General features: G+C 37.2%; 2 protein-coding genes across 2 annotated transcripts in view; both read right to left on the reverse strand.

Annotated features, from left to right (window-relative positions):
* The window catches only part of LOC107663770 (serine/threonine-protein kinase SIK2-like), a 36,593-nt gene extending 19,009 nt beyond the window's left edge, over positions 1 to 17,584 (reverse strand). The window contains exons 1-4 of the mRNA XM_016454082.1: positions 17,201 to 17,584; positions 15,243 to 15,359; positions 13,682 to 13,745; positions 8,029 to 8,190 (exon numbers count right to left, since the gene is read on the reverse strand). Coding sequence (XP_016309568.1) covers positions 8,029 to 8,190; positions 13,682 to 13,745; positions 15,243 to 15,359; positions 17,201 to 17,338 — 481 coding nt within the window. The 5' untranslated portion in view covers positions 17,339 to 17,584. The remainder of the gene's footprint in view (positions 1 to 8,028; positions 8,191 to 13,681; positions 13,746 to 15,242; positions 15,360 to 17,200) is intronic.
* A 1,659-nt stretch (positions 17,585 to 19,243) lies between these two features.
* On the reverse strand, positions 19,244 to 26,605 carry LOC107663759 (layilin-like). The gene is made up of 7 exons (XM_016454068.1): positions 26,590 to 26,605; positions 24,922 to 25,219; positions 24,689 to 24,846; positions 22,266 to 22,310; positions 21,355 to 21,441; positions 19,812 to 19,914; positions 19,244 to 19,725 (listed from the first exon to the last, which is right to left on the reverse strand). Exons 1-7 carry the CDS (start codon positions 26,603 to 26,605, stop codon positions 19,374 to 19,376), a joined length of 1,059 nt encoding a protein of 352 aa, XP_016309554.1. The 3' UTR covers positions 19,244 to 19,373.
* Between the last annotated feature and the right edge of the window lie 482 nt (positions 26,606 to 27,087).

Here is a 27,087-nt window from a genome sequence, read left to right on the forward strand (position 1 = left end):
CCTAGGAATACAATAGCAGTTTAAATCTACTTCTAATGCACACTGTAACAAGAGTTATGGCATGTGTGCTGGGTATTCATGTGCTAATTACACCAGAACATGCAACTGACCCACAAACTGCGTCCTCTAGAGCAGTGTTTCTCAACCGGGGGTACGCGGACCCCTAGTGGTTCATAGCGTAATTGCAGGGGGTCCGTAGGATCAATACAAAAAAATAAAAAATAAATAAATAATAATAATAATAATACAAATGTTATTAACTGACACTTTATTTGATCTAATATTGACAATAATATTGTTACAAAAACCATTAAAAATTCAGGTTCAAGTTCAAGTCACTTTAGGTGCATTTTCATATTTGCCGCCATTTTTAATCATTCACGGGAACAGCTTGTCAGAAAACAGAGCTGCCATTATGGACAGGTGGCTTAAAAAACTCGATGGGCCATCAACCAGTGGACCTGACACAAGTCAAGAAAATTCTGGCCCACCAGAAAAGATAAGAATAACAGACACAAAAACACGTCAATATCAAGACAATTACAAAATGTTTGGGTTCACTGCAACAACGACTGAGCCCGCACAGCCACTATGCTTTCTGTGTGGTGAGGTCCTGTCGAACCACGCAATGAAACCATCCCATTTGCATCGACATCTGAGAACTAAACATTCTTCATGTGTCGGTAGGTCGGCAGAATTCTTCCACAGAAAATATTCTGAATTTCAAAAGAGTCAAGACAAATTCAAAGCTGCTACACAGATGTGCAGCTCTTCCCTCCTTGCATCATATGAGGTATCACTGCTTGTGGCTAAATCTAAAAAACCATATTCAATTGCTGAGGAATTAATCGTGCCAGCAGCAGCTATTCTCACTGAAACAATGCTAGACAAGAAAGCAGCGACGGCAATTAAAACGGTACCTTTATCCAATGACAATATGCCGTCAAATTGACATTGACATTGATATGGCTGAAGATATCGTTGCACAGGTGGTGGGCAACTTAAAACGGACTACAAGTTTTGCTTTACAATTAGACGAGTCAACTGACATTAGTGGCGAATCACAATTGGTTGCATTTGTTCGCTACAAGGACACGGACGATATCAGTGAACATATACTATTCTGTAAGCCAATGCTGGGCAAAACCACTGGTGAGGACATTTTTAATGTTGCGGACTCTTTTTTTCACGCAACACTCGTTGGACTGGCAGATGTGCTCACACATATACACGGACGGCGCAGCATCAATGACGGGGTGGATCCAGGGATTCGTCTCGCGTGTGAAGCAGGTACATCCCGGCATCAAAACAATGCACTGCATAATTCACAGGGAGGCAAAACCACTGGTGAGGACATTTTTAATGTTGTGGACTCTTTTTCACGCAACACTCGTTGGACTGGCAGATGTGCTCACACATATGCACGGACGGCGCAGCATCAATGATGGGGCGGATCCATGGATTCGTCTCACGTGTGAAGCAGGTACATCCCGGTATCAAAACAATGCACTGCATAATTCATAGGGAGGCTTTAGCTTCAAAACGATTGAGCCCGAAATTAAACGAAGTCCTTAATGACGCTGTTAAAATCATTACCTTCATCAAATCCCGACCTCTGAATGCCAGGCTGTTTAAAAAACTGTGTGACGAAGTCGGCACTGAGCACCATCAATTACTGCTGCATACTAACGTACGCTGGCTCTCGAGAGGAAAAACACTTCAGAGACTGTTTGAATTATAGGAGCAAGTTGGCGATTTTCTCTCTGAGCACTTGCATCCACTTTCAGCACTGCTGACCCACTTAGCTTACCTGGCGGATATTTTGTAGGGAAATGTGCTCTGTATGAACTGCTGCCTTTTGGATCAACCTATTTGTGTGAGGTCACATTTTCAGCCATGGCAAACATAAAGACAAAACAGAGAAACAGACTCAACCTGGAGAGAAGTCTTATTGCTGCTGTTGCCACACTTCACCCCAGAATGCAAAATCATATTCGTGATAAACAAGTGCAAATTTCACATTGAAAATGAAATGAACAACTTCAAATTCAGATGGACCTTTATTAATGTAAATAAATTGATATTTGAAGGTCAAAGCATAAAAGTATTTCTGTTAGTGTAATATCCATTTCATGTTGTTAAAATACTGATCAGTAACAAAAGCAACACAAAGGTATTTTTAATGTAAATCCTTTTTGACAAGTTAAATTCAGCTACGACAACTGCCATTAAAATGTGTTAAAAGCGTTCTATCTATTGAAATATGTTTTACAAGTCAATGTTATTGTATTTGATGACTGTGTAATTTTAATGCAAATGAAAAAAAAAAAAAACTTATTTTAGCTGACAACACAACACCAGAATGCAAAATTTTATTTGTGATTAACAAGTGCAAATTTCACGTTGAAAATGGAATGACCACTGGTTCTGAATGAACCTGCTCAAAGAACTGACTCGACTGATCTTAGGTAGCAACACCCTGCTCAGAAATGTATCAACAGAGATACATTAGTTGAGTAGAGCCCAAGGCGAGAACCGTGGCCTAAGCCAACTCAGAGAAAGGGAACAAGGCTAACAGCGCGTAACCCTTACCATACAGGATTTTAGAAAATGCGCAGAATGCTTAGCGTGCACACTTACCACAATGTGGATTTTAGAAAGTGCACAGAGCTTAGCGTGTGCACTTACCACAGCATGGATTTAGAAACATCGTTGCTTAAGGGGTAACCGAGGCTGTATTAAGCCAGCCTAGGGACCCTATGTGACTGTGGCACGCTCACAGAACAGATTCTAAAGCATCTGCTCACAGATGCCCAGAAGTCCTCAGACATTCAATCGGGAGCAGCAGGCTCAAAGACAACCCTCTGAGGTGAGGGAAGCTCACCTTGCTCAGAAATGTATCAACAGAGATACATTAGTTGAGTGGAGCCCAAGGCCAGTACCGGGGCCTAAGCCAACTCAGAGAAAGGGAACGAGGCTGACAGCGCGTAACCCTTACTTGACCCGAATAGAGGCAGCTTATCAGGGAAGCAGCAAGCGCGACCGTCTATGGAGCATTGAGCTCTAGCTCAGAGAACGTGCATGAAGGTTAAGGAACTACTCAAATATCGGGAGACCCCTCAGGGTGAGAAATGAGTAGCGCACCTTGGCCAGAGGATAGGGAGCATGTCACGAAGCATGTACTCAGAAGAGTACTAGCCCACGAGAAGGACCCGCAAGTCCTGAGGTTGCAGCGTTATACTGGGGACCTGATGCTGGGAGGCTTCCTCAGAAACCAAGCCGAAGATGAGGTCTATCACCAGCCTGGATCCAGAACCGATGAGTGAAACCATCACTGTAATCGGTCAACAGCAGGAGGTACTGACTTAGCAGGTGGGTCAAACCTAAAAGTCAGAAAACGGAACAGGTCAGAGTAGCACTGCAGAGAAAGGCTAGCATTGAATACACAAGAACTAGCAGTAGAGTAGATGAAAATGGATCGTACTCACCAACCATGGCTCCTGCGCATGACTCAGGCTCATGGATATAGGCTGGAGGCGAAGTCCGAAGCCGGGACCTTCATGGAATGAAGGATTTAAAGGCAGCCGAGCGTGTCTTGGCCTCCTTAAACTTCACGACCACCATCTCGACGGAAGTGCCGAAAAGCTCAGAACGGGAAACGGGCGCATCAAGAAGAAAGCCCTTCTCTTTCGACCCGATAACCACCTGACTCACCCACAGATGTCTCTCCGTAACCACCAGCCATGGATCTGCCAATGGCAGTGGTGGCCTGCTTAGTGGCACGGAGAGCAATATCCGTGGTATGACGCAACTCAACCTCATCAGGAGATAGACCCTGCCTTTATCCACTTTGAGCAGATCAGCCTGATAAGCCTGAAGCACCGCCATGGTGTGCAACGAGGCTGCAGCCTGACCTGCTGCCGCGCATGCCCTGCCATTCAAACGAGAAGTATCCTGAAGGGGTTTGGACGGCAGGGAGGGAGCCTTAAGAGAAGATGTCTCCCCCATAGAGAGATAGCAGGCCAGCGTCTCTTCAACAGGGGGCATCTTTTCATAACCATTCTCACGCATAACCTGGCAGGAGGGTTAACTTCAAGCCAGAGTGCAGTATAATGTGGTTATCGGAGAAGGACATGATATAAATCATCTGTCCAATTCATGCTTATCCCTCACAAGAAATAAGCAACGAATGCAGAGCGCATCCAACTCCCTCAAGAGCTGAACGCGCTTGCTCTTCACCACACACACACACAGCACGCGAGCCATGTGAAACTACAGGTATCGGAGCAAAGCCTCTGGCGAGAGAACATGCACTCCTAGTCGTGTTTAGCTTAACACTAACATAAACAAACGGTCAGTGAAGACGAAGAAGAGGATGACGTGTTATCCCGGCACCCTTTTATACTGTATGGCGCTGGGTAATGACGTCATAGGCTGTCGCCGGCCAATGTTATTGTCGCTTTTAGATATATGCTTCAGACACCGGTCACGCTGAAGGCGTTCCCCATAGCGACCTCTAGAGGACGCAGTACGAAGCTCCCGAGGGAGCTCTGAGCTCCCTCGGAAGGGAACTACAAGTAGGCCTATAAAACAAACATAAATTAGAGTGGAATTCATTATAAACAACATTTATTATAAATGCCAAAACTAAACAAATTAATTTAAAGCACAATTGAAGTTACCGATGTGTGGGAAATGTGTTGTATAAATAAACTTGGGCTCACATACTTCACTCATTTAGCTCAAATTCAGATGTGTCTGCTTTGTGCATGCTTTGTGTGCTTGACATTAATTGCATTATATTCTCATATTCTGGAAAATACGGTAGTTACGAAGCAAAGTTCCTCTAAAGCAAGTCAGTTAACATGGTGGCCATCTTGCCGACACCCACGGGCAACATTTTTAATGAAGGGAACAGTCACGTGAGTGGAAAAACTGAGATTTTCGAAACTCAACTTAACTAACCACCTGCTGGTCAAAATGGTGCATAAAACACCTTTTAAAAATCAATTGCAAAAGTATAGGGCTAATTTATTAAATGCATTCTACAAAAATTTAAATATTATTAAACAGGAAGTGTCTGTAGGTGTTCTTTTATTAACTTGTAGGGCTTGTGTTTTATTGAGGGCTTGGCTAATCAGGCCAATAAGAGAAATTTAACTACGACTCTTCGTTTTGTATTATACAAATGTGTAATTAAAAATATCCATATTATAAAGCTGATCCGAGATCAGGTAAACACTATATAGACACTGGTTAATGGGTTAACAGATCGCCCCCTAGCGGCAAACTTTTGAAATTTTGAAAACGTTTTGATATGACATAACAAAGTCTTGTTTACTAAAATCATGTGACTTTGGCAGTTGGATATGCGTCATGAAAGATTTGCAAAGGTTTCAAAGCTTAATAAATTAGTGTTTTGAAAATGGCCATCACTAATAGCAAAATTTCCAAAAATATTTGTTGAATTTTCAATTACATTAGCGATAAAATCTGACAATCATGGTATTGTAAATGTTGGTGCTTTAGAGTAGCTCAAATTCAAATCTCCATTGATTTGCAGCCACAACTGACACAATGGCAACACCCTGTAATGCATTTGCAGCGTCTCTCTTTTAGCTTGGTATGACATAAACACAGACAAACAGTCTGGCACAAGGCTCCATTCTCTGCAGTGACTGGTACTTATGGAGCACAGCATGTTAGAAGCCTCTCTGTCGTCCTCCATTCCACCAGTGTCTTTTGTACTGCAGTCATTATTTTACATCACAACACGTTGAGTAATCGTATTACATGCTTGAAAAGGGCAAAACAAAAGTTGACTGTTTGCATTGCACACGCATGATGTCTCGATAACATCTGGTAATTTAGATCAGATCAAGTGCAGGTATTTCAGTAAGTTATTTTGTCGATCTGTTACACATGAATTGCATAATGTTGTTAACCAGGAAGTTTTTTTTTTTTTAAATGGACGCTGATGACATCCATAGTAAGGTGGCCTATTGCATATGCAATACCGATAATTTATGTAAATACAATACTATATATGAATACACATGCAATGTCCACAACACTGAATTAACATTTTGTACAAAATTCACTTAAATTTCAGATTGGTAAACTGAAAATATCCATTACTCTTTGGATATTTCAAGTCTGTCAGCAGATTTTAGAGGTGACACTTCTGTCAACTGGTCAAGCATTCATGGTTAATGGGTGATAAAGATAATCAAATGGCTAACTAGTGGCAATTTAATCATCTGGTTGATATATATCTCCCACTAGTATACATCACATTTCCTCAGATACTCCAAACATCTAATAGTAATCACAAAACTATAATGTAAAATAATAGATTTATTTCCCAAGGCAAGTTCAGCATTGGTTTGCAGAATACAAACAGTTAAGTGAACTGTGTGCTGGATGAACTGCATTCTAACTTAGGTGTACGTCTGTGTTTGAGGAATGAACTGTGCAACTAAATCAAGTTTGAACTGATGTCACTGAGTAAATATGCAATTCCCTGATAGACTTTGGCTACTGTGAGAAAAAGGTCTGATCTAACTTCTGGAATGTTTAAGAGCCAGTGAGGAAAGGGCAATGACACCTTTTATTCTTAGAAAAAGCTTAAAATTCGATGCAACTATATTCAATTTTAAGCACAAATGATATAAATGAGAAAGCATAAAATTAAATGTCTACTTAATTAACATTTACATAACAATTATAACTATAACTAAAACTGTTTTGTAAAAAAAGAAAAAAGGTAACTGAAATAAATAGTAATAATAAAAATAATAAAATATAAAAACTTATTTAAGCTACTTGCAAAGGAAACATTTCTCATTTTCATTTAGTTTACCTTAATGTAATAAAATAAATGAAACTAAAACTGAAATAAACTAATAAAAACTATACAGACATTATAAACCAAAACAAAAATTGTAACAATTTACAATAAGGTCCCATTAGTTAATGTTAGTTAAAGGGATAGTTCACCCAAAAATGAAAATTAGGCTGTGTTTTACTCACCCCTGAGGCATCCTAGGTGTATATGACTTTCTTCTTTCAGACGAATCCAGTCGGAGTTATATTAAAAATTGTCCTGGCTATTCCAAGCTCTATCATTGCAGTCAGCGGGTGTTGCAGTGCTTCAGTCCCAAAGAAGTGAAATAAAAAGTGCCCATCCATAAAAAAAGTGTCTCACACGGCTCCGGGGGGTGAACAAAGGCCTCCTGTCTCCATAGGCGTAAAGGTTTTTATACTGTACAAACCGTATTTTCCTACAGCAATCCTACACCTAAACCTACTCCTCACAGAAAACCTTCTGCATTTTTACATTCTCATAAAACAAAACAAAAAAAAACCTCATTCTGAATGATGTATAAGCTTGTTTCCCCATGGGGACCTCAATTTAGGTCTGTACGCCGACACGAGTCCCCATGAGTCAGTGTGTATTCAGCTTTAAGTCCCCACCGGGATAGAAAAACATGTACACACACACACACACAATATGGATAATGGATATTTAATTTTATTCAAATATCATTAATTTTTCAAAATCTATCTTTGGGCAAATTCTTGGGACTCCATGTGCATAATCATTGCTATTGTTTGCCCTTGAAATACAGTGCTATTAAAAGTGCTATTTCTGTGCTACTAGTTGCACTGAATGGATTATACCCAAACACTCCAACTGCCCCACAGCTACTAAACAGTTTATTACAGATAGTCCCACCCCAAACGCACGATATTGGTTGAGCCATAAGTTGACATTTCAGTCTGCTCAAACAAACAGAGCAGTGTTTTGACAGCCACCGAGCTTACACTCCTCACAGAAGTCAACAAATGAGTTGCTTGTAGTTGTTTCTGAATATTAAATCAGGATAGAAGAGAGAATTTTGACAGCAAGACATTTAAAGCCTTGTGGTGTCACTCTGACACCTTCTTATAACCTGTCTGTCTGCCACAGCACCATGTTTTCACTCAGCGTCCCCAGACTGTAAGAAGGAAAGGTACATCTCTTACCTGCTATCTTCATATTCATGTGAGCATCCAGTAACAAGTTCTCAGCCTTCAGGTCTCTGTGAACAATATTGCGTTCGTGGCAGTACTCCACCGCTGAGAGGATCTGCCAGAACTTCCTCCTCGCATCCATTTCGCTGAGCCGCCCGCGGCTGGCCAGGTAGTCTGTGTTGCCAGACAGGGATCAGGTGTTATTGGGTCGTCATCTGCACATCCAGGCAACATGTCACAGTCATGAATTTTTCATGAAAATGGTATGCAGATTGTGACAATGAGCAGGGAAGGGGCACGCAAAACATCTGTTTAACAGGGCTGCTCATAGACGTCCATTATGTTGGACTAGTCAATATAAAAAAGTAAACAAAATCAGTTTGAAGCTGAACAGCTAGGGTTAATCACATTTATTTGAAATCAACTGAAATGTAAAAGTACCGGTAATATCATTTTAATTTAAAATTATTATTATTATTGCCTTGAGGTCTGTTTATAAGTTATGTTTGTAAACTTTGTTGTGCCAAACAGTGTCAATTCATGTTCAGTTTCATATGGTTAAGAAAAAAAACAAACACTTTTATGGCATTTTCAGAAAGAGTTCAGATTGAACAAGTTTGTAGACATACAGTACAGTTCATAAGTTTAGGGTTGGTAAGATTTGTTCATGTTTTTGAATGAAGTCTTATACTCAGCAAGGCTGCATTTATATGATCAAAATTACAGTAAAACAGTAATATTGTGAAATATGATCACAATTTAAAAGAACTGCTTTCTATTTTAATATTTTTAAATCGTAATTTATTCCTTCCTGTGATGCAAAGCTGTTTTTAGCAGTACTCCAGTCTTCAGTGATTCTTTAGAAAGCGTTCTAATTTGCTGATTTGCTGCTCAAGAAACATTTCTTATTGTTATCAGTGTTAAAAACAGTTGTGCTGCCTAATATTTTTGTGGAAACTGTGACACAGTTTCTATAATATTAATAAGCAGTGAAGCGATTTTAAGAAATAACAATAAAAAATTATGCCAAACTACTTAATAAAGTTTTATTTTTCAATCATTTTCTTGTTTTTCTTCATCATGATCATTTTTCTTAATCAGGACAGTTGTATCACCATGATATTTTAAAACTATGCTCATCACAGAAGAAGTCTATTTATGCCAATGTATATCTGAATAGCATTTTTAATGTATTTTTTAATAAATGAATAAGTCTAGACACTTTTTGATTCTAGTTTTAGTTGTACTAATGTTCTTTAGTCATTTTTATTATTTATTTTCTAAATATTTCTATTTAGCTTTAATTTCAGTTTTAGTTTTAATAATTTTAGTACTTCAGCTTATTTTATTTCAGTTCGTTTTCAAAGCAACACTTCTAATTGTTCTAAAGTTTTTCATATAATATTTGTATATTATTTTATTTCAGCTTTATTTCAATTAACACAAGTTTGAATATTTTTAGTTAACAATAACAACACTGGTTCAGAAAGTGATTTTTTTTTAGAAAGTTACAGTATATTTTTTATAGCACACTGACCTCTTTTATCTCAAAAGATAAAGGGAAATTTAATTCCTGAAGATTCCTGAAGAATCCTTTAATAACATTATTTTCTCATGTCCTCTTTCATACATAGCAGGTGTTTGCTTACCTTTTGCCATGTCAAACTGATGTAAATATGCAACTACCAGCTTTTCATGAATTTCAAATCCAACAAAACAACCTGAAGCAAGCAGCATTTATTCATTCCCTCCAAAAACGAAAGGCCAACCTGTCATCCACAGCCGACCGCACATTCAAAACAGGACCTGACTGTCAGCCATGCCTGCTTCAGATGAGGGCCGAGCGCTGACAAAACAGCAGTCCTCTGAGTTAATCAGCTGAGAGGGGCATGGAGATGCCAGTTGCATGCGTGTGCATGTGTGCGTCATACGGCCCATGTGTTAGGGACATGTAGGAAACATCAAAGGATGCGCTGTGCATGCGAATGCGAGGCAGTGTGGGATGATATGATATTGAGTTGACAGATGGCTTCACATCCCTATGGATTGACTATATGACAATGCGTCATTTGCACCCAGCAGGTAGTATAAGGAACCGAACATCTAATCTGTATCAGTCAATCTCATGATAACGTGTGAAATTTAGAACCTTCTTGCAATTAAAATGCAACTTCTCTCCAACATCCAGAATGGAGCGAAATATGAAAGAAAAAGTGATTCAAGTGAAAAGGAAGCGAACAAACGGTTGACAAAAGTTCATATAAAAATGATCGAATCACTTCATTGGATGAATCGGTTAATCTCTACACTTCTGTAGAATTTTATGTGACGAGAACTGTGATAAAGAGCAACTTGATGATCATTAGCCTCCTCTCAGGTACAAACCCTCAACAGCTGCAGATACAAAATGATTAAATGCAAGACGCTCCATGTGGAGAAAGATAACATGTTTGTAATTGTATTAATTTATGATAAATCATTTGTGGTCTGGGTGGAACCAATCTTGTGTTAAGAATTGGACGGCAGTTCTAGTGACCTTTGACCAAAATCATAAATGAGTGACTAGATATTTAGCATTCAAATCAACTTCTAGTACACCTTGTATGGAGACCAGAATGTTTAACTGCAACATTTATGCTTAATAAATAAAACTTAAGATGTTGATTAGAAGTCCTATCATGCAAAGTGCTAAACATCTAAATAAAAAGCAACAACTTAAATTACAGTGAAATATAAATTGAAATAGATATGTTTGACAAAAGGTGCATTCTTAGGATTGTCAAAATAATTGTTTTTATTTAAAAAGTCATAGCGTCATAAACTCTAATCAGCTCCACACTTCATAGCATTCCAACACTGGCTATTTTCAGAATGCAATACTAGTGTACAGTCTACTGCACACTGCATATACAGTCAAACCAAAATTTATTCAGACACCTTCAACATTTACATTTACATTTACATTTACATTTAGTCATTTAGCAAACGCTTTTATCCAAAGCGACTTACAATTGGGGGATACATAAAGCGATTCTTCTTAAGAGGCAAACAGACACAGGAAGTGGTTGTAATACCAAGTTCTTAGACATTGTTCAAATAAGTACAAGCTAGAAAGAGAAGGAATAAATAAAGAGAGAGGGTTTTTTTTTTTTTTATGATGAAGTCAAGTAGCTTCGAAAGAGGTGGGTTTTCAGCTGTCGCTTGAAAATTGCGTGCAGCCGTCTGTCTCTTCTGTTGACTAATCGCTTGACCCAAATTGTGAAACATTTCACAAATGATCACAGTTTATTCACTATAGTTTAGAAAATGGTAATAAAATATGACAAGAACTCAGAGTTAAACTGTGTCAGAACAAATTCATCTGGATAATGTCAGATAACACTCAAGCAAAACATGGTCAGGCCAAATTGTCTGAATAATTTTTGGTCCCAAATTTTTATCACTTTTACTAGTAGTCCACTGTATGAAGAATTTTTAGGTGTAATATGTCACAGTTTACTTTATTTTACTATCCTCAATTACATAAATGAAATATAGTGTCCTGCACCCACTAGTAAAAAAATATAAAAAATTATAACTGGTGTCTGAATAATTTTTGGTTTGTAGCACAAGCTGCACAAGCTCTGAGGACGACACAGTTGTTTCACAATTGGCCAGATTCATTGATGACGAGTGTTTTGTGTTTATTCTTCACACCTTAACTTCTGATAAAGCTCACAAAATCTGTGTTTTTGTGATAGTAAAAACTCCTTACATGTAATCTTAATGTTATATTGTGTCATGTTTATCAAAATAAAATGGATAAAAAATATAGACCTCACTTTTTTGGTATTTAAATTGCATTGGCTTATATTGAACTTCATTCTTGTACATACAGTCACTATATTTAGCAGTACATGAAGTACTGATTGAAAAGTGTTTCTGTTGCTTCATGAAAATGCCTGTAACATCTGTGTATTTGACAAATTGCATCTAATCCACTTCATCTGTGATAAAGTATGCAACACAGCGAGAGCGTCACTATGAGAATGAAGGAAGTGTCTAACTTTGTTTTTAACAAATCTTGGCGATCAGTTAAATTCAGCAACAGTCAAGCACATGTATTTAAATAGTACTAAGTTGCACTGGATCTTCACAGGAAAAACAGTTAGACATGTAATTTTGATTATTAAAGATTAATTTTAACTTAAGGGATAAAATAAGTGACTAAAGGGGGGCTTTAAAAATTCACAGACCTACTTATTCTGCTATCCTGAGTATGCACAGCTATATGGTTAGTAACATCTTATGCAACTGAAGTCCGTGACCTTATGAGAACAGATCTGATATTGTGACCCACAAGTTGAGAACCACTGGGAAACAGCATTCCACATTGTGTGATCGGTCGCATATTGCACATTTTGGCAAATGTAATATTCCATGGTAATCCACATACATAGAAAATTCACAGACAAGCATACTGTACACGGCAAAAAGAGTAGGCTTTTGCAAACACAGTCACTGTTTTACTGCTGACATATGTGTGCTAAGAGCACAGTACGCATGCCGTCAAATACAAGAAGTATACTAACACAATAACTGAAGATGTACTGACAAAATCACAAGAATGCCTCTGTAAATTATTATCTTTTTTTTTTTTTTTTTTGCAGCATTCTTCATTTTTTTTTTTTTTTTTTTTTTTTTTTTTTTTTGGCAGCAGCTGTCATATCATATTCTTTCACTTGCTTTGTCAAAGGCAACCTATTGCCCCTTAATGAGGCTATAAATCTCATTCACTGTCTTTCAAGTATGACAGTAGCGTTACTGCATGGGGCTGTTATGAGTGAGATGATTGTTTCTTTGGTCACGTAGCTCTCATCTAAATCACCAGGACCTTTTTCCATTACAGGTGACACCGCTAATCATCACAGCACAAAAAATAGCTTGTGCTCAGCTCACCCATTAGGCTTTAAGTGAGTGAATCAGGATATATATGGATGAAATATGCAGAAATGTGGTGTGACCATCTCAATCCACTGCAGGCATGTATTTACTGCACATGCAATACTCAAAGGGTTAGTTCACCCAAAAATGAAAATTCTGTCATTAATTACTCACCCTCATGTTGTTCGAAACCCGTAAGACCTTCGTTCATCTTCGGAACACAATTTAAGATATTTCTGATGAAATCTGAGGGCTCTCTGACCCTCCCATAGACAGCAAGGTAACTACCACGTTCAAGGTCCAGAAAAGTACCAAGATGATCGACTAAGTAGTCCGTGTGACATCAGTGGTTCAACTGTAAAGTTAAGAAGCTACGAGAATACTTTTTTGTGCAAAGAAAACAAAAATAACGACTTTATTCCACATTTTCGTCTCTACTGCGTCACTTTGGGCACGCGTTCAAATTGACGTCATCACGCTGGATCTGGGTCAGCGCCTGCGCCGCCACACGCTCTGATACTGTATGATACTGTCATGATGATACTGTCGTGAACGCGCGTCCACAAGTGACGCAGTAGAGACGAAAATGTGGAATAAAGTCATTATTTTTGTTTTCTTTGCTTAGTTGACAGAATTTTCATTTTTGGGTGAACTAACCCTTTAACAGTGCGGGGTGAATATATGAATCAGAGTGAAATTAACTTTTTTATTTTTGCACATGTATGGAAACAGATGCACTCACCAAAAATCTCTCCATTCCTGGCATATTCTGTCACTAGATAGAGCATGTTTTTGGTCTCCATGACCTATTGAAAGAGAAGAGAAGTGATTCTTATTCATTGCATGAATATGGGATGATTATGGCAATGCAATTAATATCACAAATCACACAATTCTGAAATCACAAGAGCACAAGAGACTGACAGCATTTTCACCTGTCACAAGTGTTCACGCTTGGCTTCAAGTGAGAAAACAATGCTACATCCTTTTTTTGTGTCAGGCAAAGGAGAAAATGGTGACAAGTGATTCACACTTAGTCAATAATATGTTATGGATATTATTTTAGATGCATAGGTGTAATATTTCATTAAGCTATTATTCTCTACACTGCTGTCCTCTCTTTGAGCGCACTAACAAAAGTACTATAGCATTACCTTGTCTTTTGGACATGTACCATGGTGGTGCTATCATACTCTGAAGTACACTGGCATACCGTATTATAATATTGTGATACATGAATGTAGCAATAATTCAGTACCATGGTATACACGGCTGTCATACGTATAAAACATGCTTTTGAGTTTGAAACTTGACAATTACAATATATAAAATAACAAATAATAAATCTGTATTTAAATTTGTAAATTAAACAATTGCACTAATATTTATTACTATATAGATTATTGTTGTTGTTTAGTTATTATTATTTTATTTTAAATAATAATAATAATAATAATGCTTTAGACACAACTACTTATTTTTTCCCCTCATTTTAGAGTATGTCAACAAAACTATGAAACAAGTGAATATTTTAAAAATATTTATATTTATATTCATAAAATATTTATATTTTTCATATAAAGATAATAAAAAAATGATTATCTATAAAATAAATAATACCATCAAAAAAACTATAAAACTACACCAGCGGATAATAATAATAATAATAATAATTATTATTATTATTATTATCATATTATTATTATTAACCACCGTGTTGTTCCATAGTTTTGATGACGTATTCCAAAATGTGGAACATAGCTGAGTCTAGAACATTGACTATAATGTATATCAGTGCACCTTTGTGTTTCTATCTGCTACTATGGTCATTTTTTTGTGGGCATGTTTCTTCGTTTGCCTGCTTGTAGGGTCTGGTGTTGGACTAATGACCATGTGCTAGATTCCTACAGGTTACTGACTTTCCCAGTTGACTCTGCCAAAGGAACAGTGAGCATTTTTTGAAAGCTCTATGTATAATACCAGACAGACAGATCACAATATGAGCACTGCCTCTGGTAGAAGTCATGATTGGACTGCTGCTGATGCTGTATTTGTGTTGTGTAACAGCACAGGCAGCTGTTGATACTTTCAGCATCCAGGCCCAGAGTGACCTAAAAATCTTACATAACATAACAAGACTAAACCTGCAAATCACCCAGACGAAACTACTGGATTCAACAGTAGTCTCATGGGATACATGCTCATACAGGTGACAAATAAAAATTGCTTGCATGGTCAGTTTATGAATTATCACAAATTTATTGTAAATACACGCAATCCACACATGCATGATCATGCAGTACCTGGTAAAGCTTGATGATGTGAGGATGGTCCAGCAACTTCATGATTTCCACTTCCCTGTAGATCTTCTCCAGGTTCAATGCATCTAACTGGGTCTTGTCTATGATCTTAATGGCCACCTGTAATTCAGCAAATGCTAATGTTAATTATACTGAGCTTTTGTTATCTGCATTTTTGAAGCCACGGATGCATTCATTATTTTCAGCTACCAGAATATATAGAAACAATACTAATTGTAGACCTATTAGCTTTCTAAAAATCAAAAGACCACTTAGGCATATGCCACTTTGTATACAAGACTTTATAGTTGTAATAAAGTAAAAAAAAAATTAAAAGTCATTGCTCACAGACTGCTGTCTCATGTCTTACTTTACAGCACCTTTTAAAATTATGCAACTGCAACTGGATCTACAGCTGTTCCACTTTTGCTTCTAAGTGAGAACTGGTGGGAAGCTGCATAACTTGTTTGATTTTATCTGACCTGGTCTTGACTGCAGCTCTTAGTCACTCTACAACTCGAGTTCAGAGAGTAAACTGACCTTTTTCAAAGCACAACAACAATGTAATACTGATGCCTGTGAAACAAAGGGTAGATCCAACTAGTTATTTAACTGTTATTAAATAAAACACACAGTACGCAATGCACAATTTAAGTACTTCATCTAGGTAAATAACAATCTGAACATGCAATAAATGTTTCCACTTATGATTTGCCACTCTGTCCTAGATATCAAAGGTCAGTGTTGTCTGTTTTGTTTGGATCTATTAAGCCATTCAAAAATTTATTAAAAAAGCAATTCATATAAAACTTGAAATCACATGTTCTGTGATGAGCATGCTTCTTTTTAATTTTTGAATTAAAATATGTCAAGAAATTTATTTATTTATTTAGTCATTTATCAGACGCGTTTATCCAAAGCGACTTACAAATGAGGACAACAGAAGCAATCAATTGTAATATTAAAACAACTAAAAACAGATCCAAAACTAAAAGCTAAAACTTGATAAATACTACCTATACCCATTTTAAAAATGAAGAGATTAAATAAAAAATGAAATGCCTAAATGTTTAATTTAAAAGTCATTAAAATGATTAAAAATGTTATCATACGTAGATTGGTAGCGAAGAAATGTAGTTTTAAAATATTAATAATATTTTTAATAATAACATTTCTGTACGGCAATTCAAAGTCAGTATGCAGGAAGCAATACTGCCATGAGACAAAAATCAGAGGACCCCTTTAGAGCCTTTTTTTTCTTTAATTCACATATTTTGACTTTTTTTTTATTGCAAACCACATTTTGTCCAGGGTCAAATGGAGTAACCCTAAGAAAACACACTATTAATAATAATAATAATAATAATAATAATAAATCATTATATATGTATATATTACATACTATACATCAACTAAATTTACTTGCACATTGAGTATATATATATATTTTTATTGTTATATATATATTTGTTTTAGATGATGGTTACACCTCTTAACATTGAAGAAATCATTACATTTTTGTTTTGTGCAAAATTGCACAAATGCTTTTCAAAAATGCATGAAATCACCGTGAACACAAATATTGCATTACATATATGAGAACTTAGCACATCTGATTTAAACCGCATTTTCAAAAATGTTTCTATTTTTCATCTCGCAGATCCCATTTGTCACAGATACAAATACAACTTCCAAATATTTAGGCATTTAACACATTTTCTATAGATACTCTCCTTAAATGATAAAAGTGATTTTTTTTTCCCGATTGTACGAGCGCATGTACACTGAAAACACTAGTGTGTGAGATTGAGCGTGTGTGTGTGTGTGTGTGTGTGTGTGTGTGTGTGTGTGTTACTCACCTCATTTTTGGTGATGCGATGTCTCGCCAGCTTCACAACTGCAAAATTGCCTTTTCCCAGCGTGCGCTCAATATCATAAAATCCCACCTGTGTGTTACTCACCTCAGATTTCGTGATGCGATGTCTCGCCAGCTTCACAACTGCAAAATTGCCTTTTCCCAGCGTGCGCTCAATATCATAAAATCCCACCCGAACCGGAGCCCGCTGCGATGGCTTTTGCTCCTGGGCGGCCATGACCATAGTTTTTCTAGTGAACTACTGGATAAAGAGGTGTGTGGATGATTTGGCCACCTTCACCTGCTCTTACATAGCAATTCAAGTGGCGCGTACAATTATGTTCCTAATGCCAAAGCTAAAATGCAGACGGGCCATATGGGTGCCAAGGGCTCCTGCACATTTCTTCGTTTCCAGATAAGGGCTCTACATAACTGAAACGAGAGCTCGGCATGAGGATGGAATGATGTTCTGGCGCTCGACATGCATTGACGTCAGTGCTGAAGGGATTTTATAAAGGGGCGGATCTCACAGAGAGGCTTCAGTGTCCGCGACCAGCAGCATGTCTCCAAGACAACCTTATCCACTGCGTGCGTCAATCAGCGGCTATTGCAATCTCTACAAACACATTCAACTCCGTAGCTAACATTTGACCTTCAAAAACTGTAATGCATTCCATTGTGACATGCATTCCATCCGACATAAAGAGTGGCATCGACACCACATCACAAGTAAATATAAGTACGGATTTTATATGCATTTGTGCTGCATGCATTTTTCATAGAGGACTGATTTTGCTCAATGCGTGAAAATAAAAAAATAAATAAAATCACAAGGCATAGCGAAAGCTCTCAAATGCAGCTGACATCATTACATTGGAATTTATATTATTTATATATTGGAATTTATTTATTTATTTTTTTGTGTACCGCAACGTGGACAAAGGCACCATAAAAAGCAGACATATAACAACAACAACAACAACAATAATAATAAACATAATTGTTTTTGTTATTTTATAGTTTTGTGACTTAGTAGTAGTGTTTTATTTTATATTTGTACATTTATTTAAACATCTGTATATATGCGCTCCTAGTGCTCTAAGCATGTAGTCAGAGAGCGACCCCTGCTGTCAAAAACGCTTACTGCCGTTATGTTTTGTTTTCAGCACACATGCACATAACTATAGATGGTGTTAAATATGTAAGTGAATATATTTAGTTTCAATTTCATTCATTTGTTTTTGTTTATTAAGGCTTCATTAACATCACTGCATTCACATTCCAATATTTGCATATAAGAAACTGTTTGATCATTCATTATTTCACAGGAAAAGACAGTCTGCGAGAGATTGTCAGTGTAATTACTGAGCCCATACAGCGTGTCCAGAAAAAGCAGCATAACAGGGTCATGCAAACCAACCAGTGAGAGCAAACAAGCTGTCTGGTATCCGAGCATCTCATTCTGATTCGTTGAGCAGCTTGTTTGTAACATTGTACCACCTTTGAGTGTTTATCCTTCAGAATTTGGCTTTAAAGATGCATTAAAAACTGGCTAGTATTATTCTGTGTCATATGAGCCCATGGAAATTAGAATCATAATATAAATAAAAAAGAGAAAAAAAGGGCAAACTACATCTGATAATCATGTGTGACCTGTAAACCTCAGATGTTGTTGCAATGAAAGTCTGATTGAGAGTACATCGATGGTAGATCTGCAGAAATCTGGGAATTAGTTTCTCTCATCAGGATTATTATCGTTAACTGAAACTAAAATTAAAACCATAAAAATACTTACTTAAAATAATCATTAACTGGAAAAAAAAAAACTTTAAACTTAAATTCAAATTTATATCTATGTTAACATATTTTATTTCAGCCAAGGCAACATTTCTCATTTTCATTTAAGTACTAAAATAACTCAAACTAATTCAGGTAAAACTATAAACTAAAACTTAAAAATGATATCGACATATTTAAAAAATAAAATAAAATAGAAACTAGTAAAAATTACCACAAAATTGCTAAACTTTTAGCTCAAATTAAATGAAATAGAAAATATGAATAAAAATCGAATTCAAAATATTAACAAAAACTATAATGTTATATCAACAATACTAAAATAACACAGTCTCTCATTTATTCAGTACATTTTGGAGATTTCAAAATGCTGGAGTCCACACATATCCAGGCCTTCTTTTGAAATACTCGGGTAAGACATCAACAGCTATTATCATTTTAGAGGAGAATACGCAGTTAAATGCTAATGTTCATCTTTCATATCAGTAGCCATATAATTCATCCATCCATCCCTGGTCTCTGTAATATCTCCCGCTTCCACGGCCCTGCAGGGTGTCATACAAATCATTGGTCACAAAGCCGCTCTCAGTGCTGGCCAGTGTCACAAAACCACTTTCAGTGTCTCTGCCTGCCAGGTTGTCGTAATCTCCAGGTGGAGTGTCTGGAGAAGAACCCAGGAAGGAAGTGTTCTTGATGTCAGGCCGCGTGCCGGCCAGGTCTGATTCATGCTGCCTTTGGATGACGTTATAGACGTCAGGGCTCGGGCTGTTGCATCTTTCTCCAGGGGCCCAATATCCTGGTTCCTTTGGAGGGGTCTCAGTCTGTTGTTTCTTCCTGCATGCATAAATTATGTTATATGCTCTCAAGTTGATCATATTTAAAATGTTTTGATCAGTGAAGTGAGCAGTCAAACAACGCACCTCTTTGTGAACAGCTTAAAGCAGAAAACTCCCGTCGCCACAATCAACAGCAGCAGAAGTGGTATGGTTGGCAGCACAATGTAAGCGATATTAAGAACATTGTCTAAAAAAAACATGCAACAGGAATTTGGTTAGTGTTGTCACACCCCTTTGGACTTTTGTTGTGTTTTTATTCCTCATGTGTTCTGTGACCCAGTTTTCCCTCATGTTTGATTGTGTCATTTAGTTCAGGTGTGTCTGGTTTATTATCCTCATTTGCTCCACTATATTAGTTGTGTTCTGTTCTCTGTTTGGGGTCCGGTCTACTACATCCCTACGTGTGTCTCCTGCCTGTTCTGTCCTGGATTTACCCTTGTGTGGATTTATTAAAGACTATTAGCATTCATCTTCATCTTCTTCGTGCATTTATCTCACTGTAGCGTGACAAGTGTGATCAATAAAGTTCAAATTTTGGGCTTGGTAAGATTTTTAAAATATTTTTGAAAGCAGTATCTAATGTTTACCCAGGCTGCAGTAATATTGTGGAATTTTTACAATATAAAATGATTGTTTCTATTTTAATATATTTTAAAATGCAGTTTAATCCTGTGATGACAAAGTTGAATTTTCAGCAGCCATTACTCCAGTCTTCAGTGTCACATGATCCTTCAGAAATCATGCTAATATGCCGATTTGCTGCTCAAGAAACATTTTTTATTATTGTCAGTATCTCATTATTTTTTATTATTATTATCAAACAGTTGTACTGTTTGCTGCTTATTTTGAATATAAACCTTTTGTAATACTATAAATGTTCGAAAAACATCTGATCAGTTTAATGTGTAATTACTGGAAATCTTACTGACCCCAACGTTTTGAACAACAGTGCATATTTGTTTTTTTTCCAAAGATCTTATATTAAAAAAACAAAACAAAAAAAAGACAGCATTCTGGAAAAAAGGCTCTTATCAAAACCCCAATAAGATTATTGGAGTACATTTTTTACAATTATTGGATTACATTTTATATACTATTTCTACTTAAATATTTCATGTTTAATTGTTTCTTTGTAATTAATTGTGAAATTGACTACCAATTTCTAATTGAAAATTGTTCCACACCCATTTTTTTATGTACAGCGGAGTCCAAATGTCTGAGACCACAACTGAAGATATGCCTAATTCTAGTTCAGATCTTATTGCAAATTATCAGCATAATCATTTGAATGAATCAAACTTGCAGCATGATTTGAGATGATCCAAAGAGCAGCTTGTGCCTCAATAGGAGTAGGAACATCTGATCGTCTGTACAAAGTCACATGACCAATGAAACAAATTTAATTATTTTAGTGACCTAGAAATAGTGCAGAAGCTGAAATGTTTGTCTTCAATTTGCACCAAATAATTGTAATTTTTTTCAAAATCATAAAACTATGTTTACTCCTGGTATTTCAGGTTTAAATAATAATAATTAAAAAAAAATCACAGGCTTTTAGACCCCATTGTTTTGAGTTAACAGGTATTCATGTCATGGCAGTCTTCAACCCTGTGAGAACAAGATTCACCTGGAGGTTCAGATACGAGCACCCTCATGCCATCATCCTTCTCTGTGACAGAGGGGTTTCTGGGTATTTTGGGTGTTGGAAGAGCATCTGTAATATATGTGAAATAGGTTTTATGGTATTATCTGGTGTAAGACATCAATATAGCAGCACAACAAACAGAAAAAAGTATGAAACAAACAAACACATACAAATAAACCAATAAATGCAGACTTTCTCATATTCTCACAAAATGGATATCCATCCAACATTAGGCCAGTGGTCCTCAACCTTCTTGACTCCAAGGGCTACAAGGGCTGTTCAAGACAATATTTAAAAGTCCTTCCATCTACGCTGATATGTTCCTGTTTTTTTCCCGTTGTAATTAAGATTATGTTAATTACACTAAATTTAAATGATTTTAAGAAGGGATAGTATGTAGAAAAAAAATCTATCATTATTTACTCACCCTCAAGTTGTTCCGAACTTGTATAACTAAACAGTTGACGGTAGGCAGCCATTGACTTCTATAATATTTTTTCCATACTATGGAAGTCAATGTCTACCGTCAACTGTTTGGTTACCAACATTCTTCAGAATATCTTTGTTCGTGCTCAACAGAAGAAAGAAACTCATACACGTTTGAATCAACATAAGGGTGACATCCCTATTCTCATAGAATTAGAACGATTATTAAAACTTTATAGTTGTAGTTATTGTCCTTGGTGTGCACAGGCCTTTACTAGGACCCCCTACTGGTTGAACAACTGCACTGCAGTGAACCACTGCAATCGGTATCCTTATTTTACAAAAAATAAAATAAAAATAAAATAAAATAAATAATTTGTTTTAAAATAATTTGCAATAATTATGCAGAGGTACTATATTAACATACAAATTAATTAATTTTGTCAAGCACAATATCCCTAGCTTACCTTCAAATGTTCTATTTTCTGCAGGGATGGGTGCTGGAGGTTTATCTGAAACATCACATGAAGACCATGTTATCATATACTATGCAGTTCTTGAATCAAATATTGCTATAATAGCACTGAAAATAATACTACAAATATTAACTTTTAAACAAATGTCCAGATTTTCTGAAGAAAATGTGAATGGTAAATGAGCACTCCTCAAGTCTCTACTACAGTGGGGGAAATATTTATTTGATCCCCTGCTGATTTTATAAGTTTGCCCACTTACAAAGAAATGAAGGGTCTGTATTTTTTATGGTAGGTTTATTTTAACGGATAGAGACAGGATATCAACCAAAAAAATCCAGAAAAAACACATTTTATAAAGGTTAGAAATTGATTTGCATTTCAGTGAGTGAAATAATTATTTGATCCCCAACCAAGCAGCAAGAATTCTGGCTCCCACAGATGTGCCCATGTGAAACACAGATTAGTCCTGCCACTTTAAGAAGTTACTCCTAATGTCAGCTCGTTAGGTGTATAGGACATCTGTCCACACACGTCTGTATCTTCCATTCCAACCTCTCCCTCCAGCATGGGCAAGACCAAAGAGCTGTCAAAGGATGTCAGAGACAAGATTGTAGATCTGCACAAGGCTGGAATGGGCTACAAGACCATCAGCAAGAAACTTGGTGAGAAGGACACAACTGTTGGTGCGATTATTCAGAAATGGAAGAAATACAAAACAACCATCAATCGGCCTCGGTCTGGAGCTTCGCCTCAGGGTGTAAGGATGATAATGAGAAAGGTGAGGAATCAGCCCCGAACTACACGAGAGGAGCTTGTTAATGACCTTAAAGCAGTTGGAACCACAGTCACCAAACAAACCATTGGTAACACACTACGCCGCAATGCACTGAAATCCTGCAGCGCCCGCGAGGTCCCCCTGCTCAAGAAGGCACTAGTACAGGCCCGTTTAAAGTGTGCCAAAGAACATCTAAATGATTCAGAGAAGGCTTGGCAGAAAGTGCTGTGGTCAGATGAGACCAAAATGTAGCTATTTGGCATTAACTCGACTCGCCTTGTTTGGAGGGAGAGAAATGTTGACTATGACCCCAAGAACACCATCCCTACAGTCAAGCACGGAGGTGGAAACATTATGCTTGGGGCTGTTTTTCTGCTAAGGGTACAGGACGACGTCACCGCATTGAGGGGCAAATGGACGGGGCCATGTACTGTGAAATCTTGGACGAGAACCTCTTTCCACATGACAATGACCTGAAACATACCGGCAAGGCATACAAGGCAACAAAGGAGTGGCTCAAGAAGAAGCACATTAAGGTCATGGAGTGGCCTAGCCAGTCTCCAGACCACAATCCTATAGAAAATCTGTGGAGGGAGCTGAAACTTCCGAGATGACAAACGACAGCCAAGAAACCTTAAGGATTTAGAGAGGATCTGTAAAGAGGAATGGATCAAAATCCCTCCTGAGATGTGTGCAAACCTGGTGACCAACTACAAGAAACGTCTTACCTCTGTGCTTGCCAACAAGGTTTTCTGTACTAAGTCATGTTTTGCTTGGGGATCAAATACTTATTTCACTCACTGAAATGACCTGAAACATACCGGCAAGGCATACAAGGCAACAAAGGAGTGGCTCAAGAAGAAGCACATTAAGGTCATGGAGTGGCCTAGCCAGTCTCCAGACCACAATCCTATAGAAAATCTGTGGAGGGAGCTGAAACTTCCGAGATGACAAACGACAGCCAAGAAACCTTAAGGATTTAGAGAGGATCTGTAAAGAGGAATGGATCAAAATCCCTCCTGAGATGTGTGAAAACCTGGTGACTGACTACAAAAAATGTCTTACATCTGTGCTTGCCAACAAGGGTTTCTGCACCAAGTACTAAGTCATGTTTTGCTTGGGGATCAAATACTTATTTCACTCACTGACATGCAAATCAATTTCTAACCTTTATATAATGTGTTTTTTTCTGGATTTTTTGGTTGGTATTCTGTCTCTATCCGTTAAAATAAGCCTACCATAAAAATTACAGACCCTTCATTTCCTTGTAAGTGGGCAAACTTACAAAATCAGCAGGGGATCAAATAAATATTTCCCCCACTATATGAGATTCTGCTCACCAGATATGTGGTCTCTTCTGGAATGTAAGCGAATGGGTTTTAATTTTTTTGTCTTTTTCATTGTACACCAGATGGAAATCATGAGCCTAATTGTTTCAAAAAATTATAGCAGGTCTCTCTTAACCAAGCTGCGCTATTTGAATGTGTCATTCATGTCTGTATAAACACTGCAGGACGAGTTCCAGTATGCTGAAGTTTAATGCTTAGTGTTGGGGTTTGTTCAAATCAATGAGCTACTGTTTATCATTTATAATGTGAATTGACTCAGAAATCAACTGAATAAATCATGCCTTCCCAACCTTTGGTGTACTTGCAGATAAAGTTGTTTTTGGTTTCACAATTGTCATCATTCCACTGGAACATGTAAGGCCCACCCTGACCCGGAGGAGCAGAGGGCTGATGGTACATCACCACACACACCTCAAACCCACAGGAAGGCTCATCCCAGTGCCAGTTCCTGTCGCACACAAACACAAAACAATAAGCAAAAGCACCTACAAAGGAAATGTGTCTAATGTGGCTCTCATCACACCTGAAGGTTGCTCGGCTTCCATCCAGCCAGTAGTATTGAGAAGGACAGTCTCCATTTATCTCCTCATAGCCTTGATCCCTACGGAGCCCGATCCAAAAGTCTCCATCTGATGCTTTCAGTTCATGGATGAAGTTCTCTATCAGTATCTGCTCAGTCTTAGACTCAATACCGAGAAGATCTCCACCATCACTCCTGCAGGCTCGACTCGCATCTTCAAAGTTGAGTTTACGCCGAGCATCTTGAAAATAGGCAATTTTATAGCAGGGCTTCTCAGTGCCACGCTTGCATATCTGCTGGCCTTGAGAGACACATTAAGACAATGGAATGTAAATGTATTGAAGTCAAGTCGAGTCACCTTTATTTGTATAGCGCTTTATACAATACTGGTTGTGTCAGAGCAGCTTTACAGTGTCAAACAGGAAAATAGTTTGTCAATGATGCAAGAAGACAATAACGTTTCTAATTTTTTATCTAAAGTCAGAATCGGAAGTCTTCCGAGTAATCTTCTATTTAGAATGCTTTAAATAAACACGTTTTTATTTGGAAAATTAAAAACAAAACAAACGTGTTCCTTTTTCCTTTGGCAAAATGGAAAATCTCATTTTCTGCATGCACAAAGCCCTTTAGGGTGCACATATTCGCATGTATATATTTAATTATTTTTCTAAAGCAAGGGTTTTTCAGACAATCTGCAAATCCAGGGACACCCAATATATAAAAAAGTGTTTTCCTTTCACAAAGAACATTAATAACGTTGTGAATAACAGACCACTACTTGATGTTCAGTCAATTGAAAAAGTGCCCAGGGTGTTCCCAATTAAACCTTTTTCCTCAGAGTGTATATATGTCAAAATAAAAATGAAATGTAATTATGTTATGATTAAATAGTCACGGAATGGAGAGATGAGATGGAGCTGTCATTTCATTTAGAGAAAGCCATTAGTGTCTGCGGCAGAACATACCTCTCTCGTAAACGTCTGCACCACAGGGAGGATGGACAACACATCGGGTTTACAAGCGGTGAAGAGAGAAAACAGCCACTCTTAAAGCATGCTCTAAAGAAGTCACTTCCTATATTTAAGCATCTAATTCAAATTAATTAAACAGGAAACGAATGCATCTATCGAGTCTAAAGAATGATTTAAGTGAGTGAAAAAAAAAACAGTTAAAAAAAGTTATTGCAAAACCTTTTAAAATTTCAACATATTTGAATATAGAAATCTTTTTATATTATAAATATTATTGATAAGAACCTCTAAGGTTGTCAAAAGACAAAACGAGGCACAGTATAGACTGACATAATATCTCAGATCTGACTTATTCGGGAAGCGTTTCTTCTAAATATCATATCTATAGTTTAATCTTTTAAAATAGTCGAATGCAGCATTTTCTTTCCTAAATGTGTAACTCACCGCCCAGAAGCTTTGACGCGCACACGGAGACGCTGAATAAAACCAGCACACAGCCACATTTTCTCATTAAATCCATTTGATCACCCTTTATCAAACTTCCATGGGCCTTAAAAGTAATTTCACCAAGACAATGAAAAGCCAAGTAAATAAAAAAGGGAACATCCAACACCAGGAAGGCTTCGTCCAGTAGAGCACCGATCACCTGTCCCGCTATCCTCTGAGATCTTCGTGAATGTCCAGGACCGAACACACAGACCGTCGTAACACGTCATCAGCTGACAGGAATGAACACGCCACGGGCTTTTATTTGTAGATACCAACAAATCTCATAAAAGATTACAAAGACACAGTGCTCCCCTTACCAGAAAGTAGTATACTTCAAGTTTATTTTATTAAGTATACTTAAGTAAAGTTCAAGTATATTTTTAAGTATACTTTATGTAGCAAGTATACAGATATCAGTGTACTAGTAGTATACTTGTAAGTGTACTATTTCAATACTCCTTGGGACTAAATTGGCCCACTTTCTAGTATATAAAAGTATACTTTAAGTATAACAGTAGTAAACTTTAAGTACACAACTAGTTTACAACAATATTTTTAGCTTGTACTGCAACTATACTAAAAGTGAACTTATATGAATACTGATAGTTTTCGAATTAAATACTTGTAGTAGCATTTTTCGTACACTTTAGGGCCTTTCGCACCGCTTTAGTTCCAGAACTAAATGTACAGTACTAAAGTACTGGAACGA

The sequence above is a fragment of the Sinocyclocheilus anshuiensis genome, unplaced genomic scaffold, assembly GCF_001515605.1.
Source record: "Sinocyclocheilus anshuiensis isolate Anshui unplaced genomic scaffold, SAMN03320099.WGS_v1.1 scaffold123, whole genome shotgun sequence".
NCBI lineage: Eukaryota > Metazoa > Chordata > Actinopteri > Cypriniformes > Cyprinidae > Sinocyclocheilus > Sinocyclocheilus anshuiensis.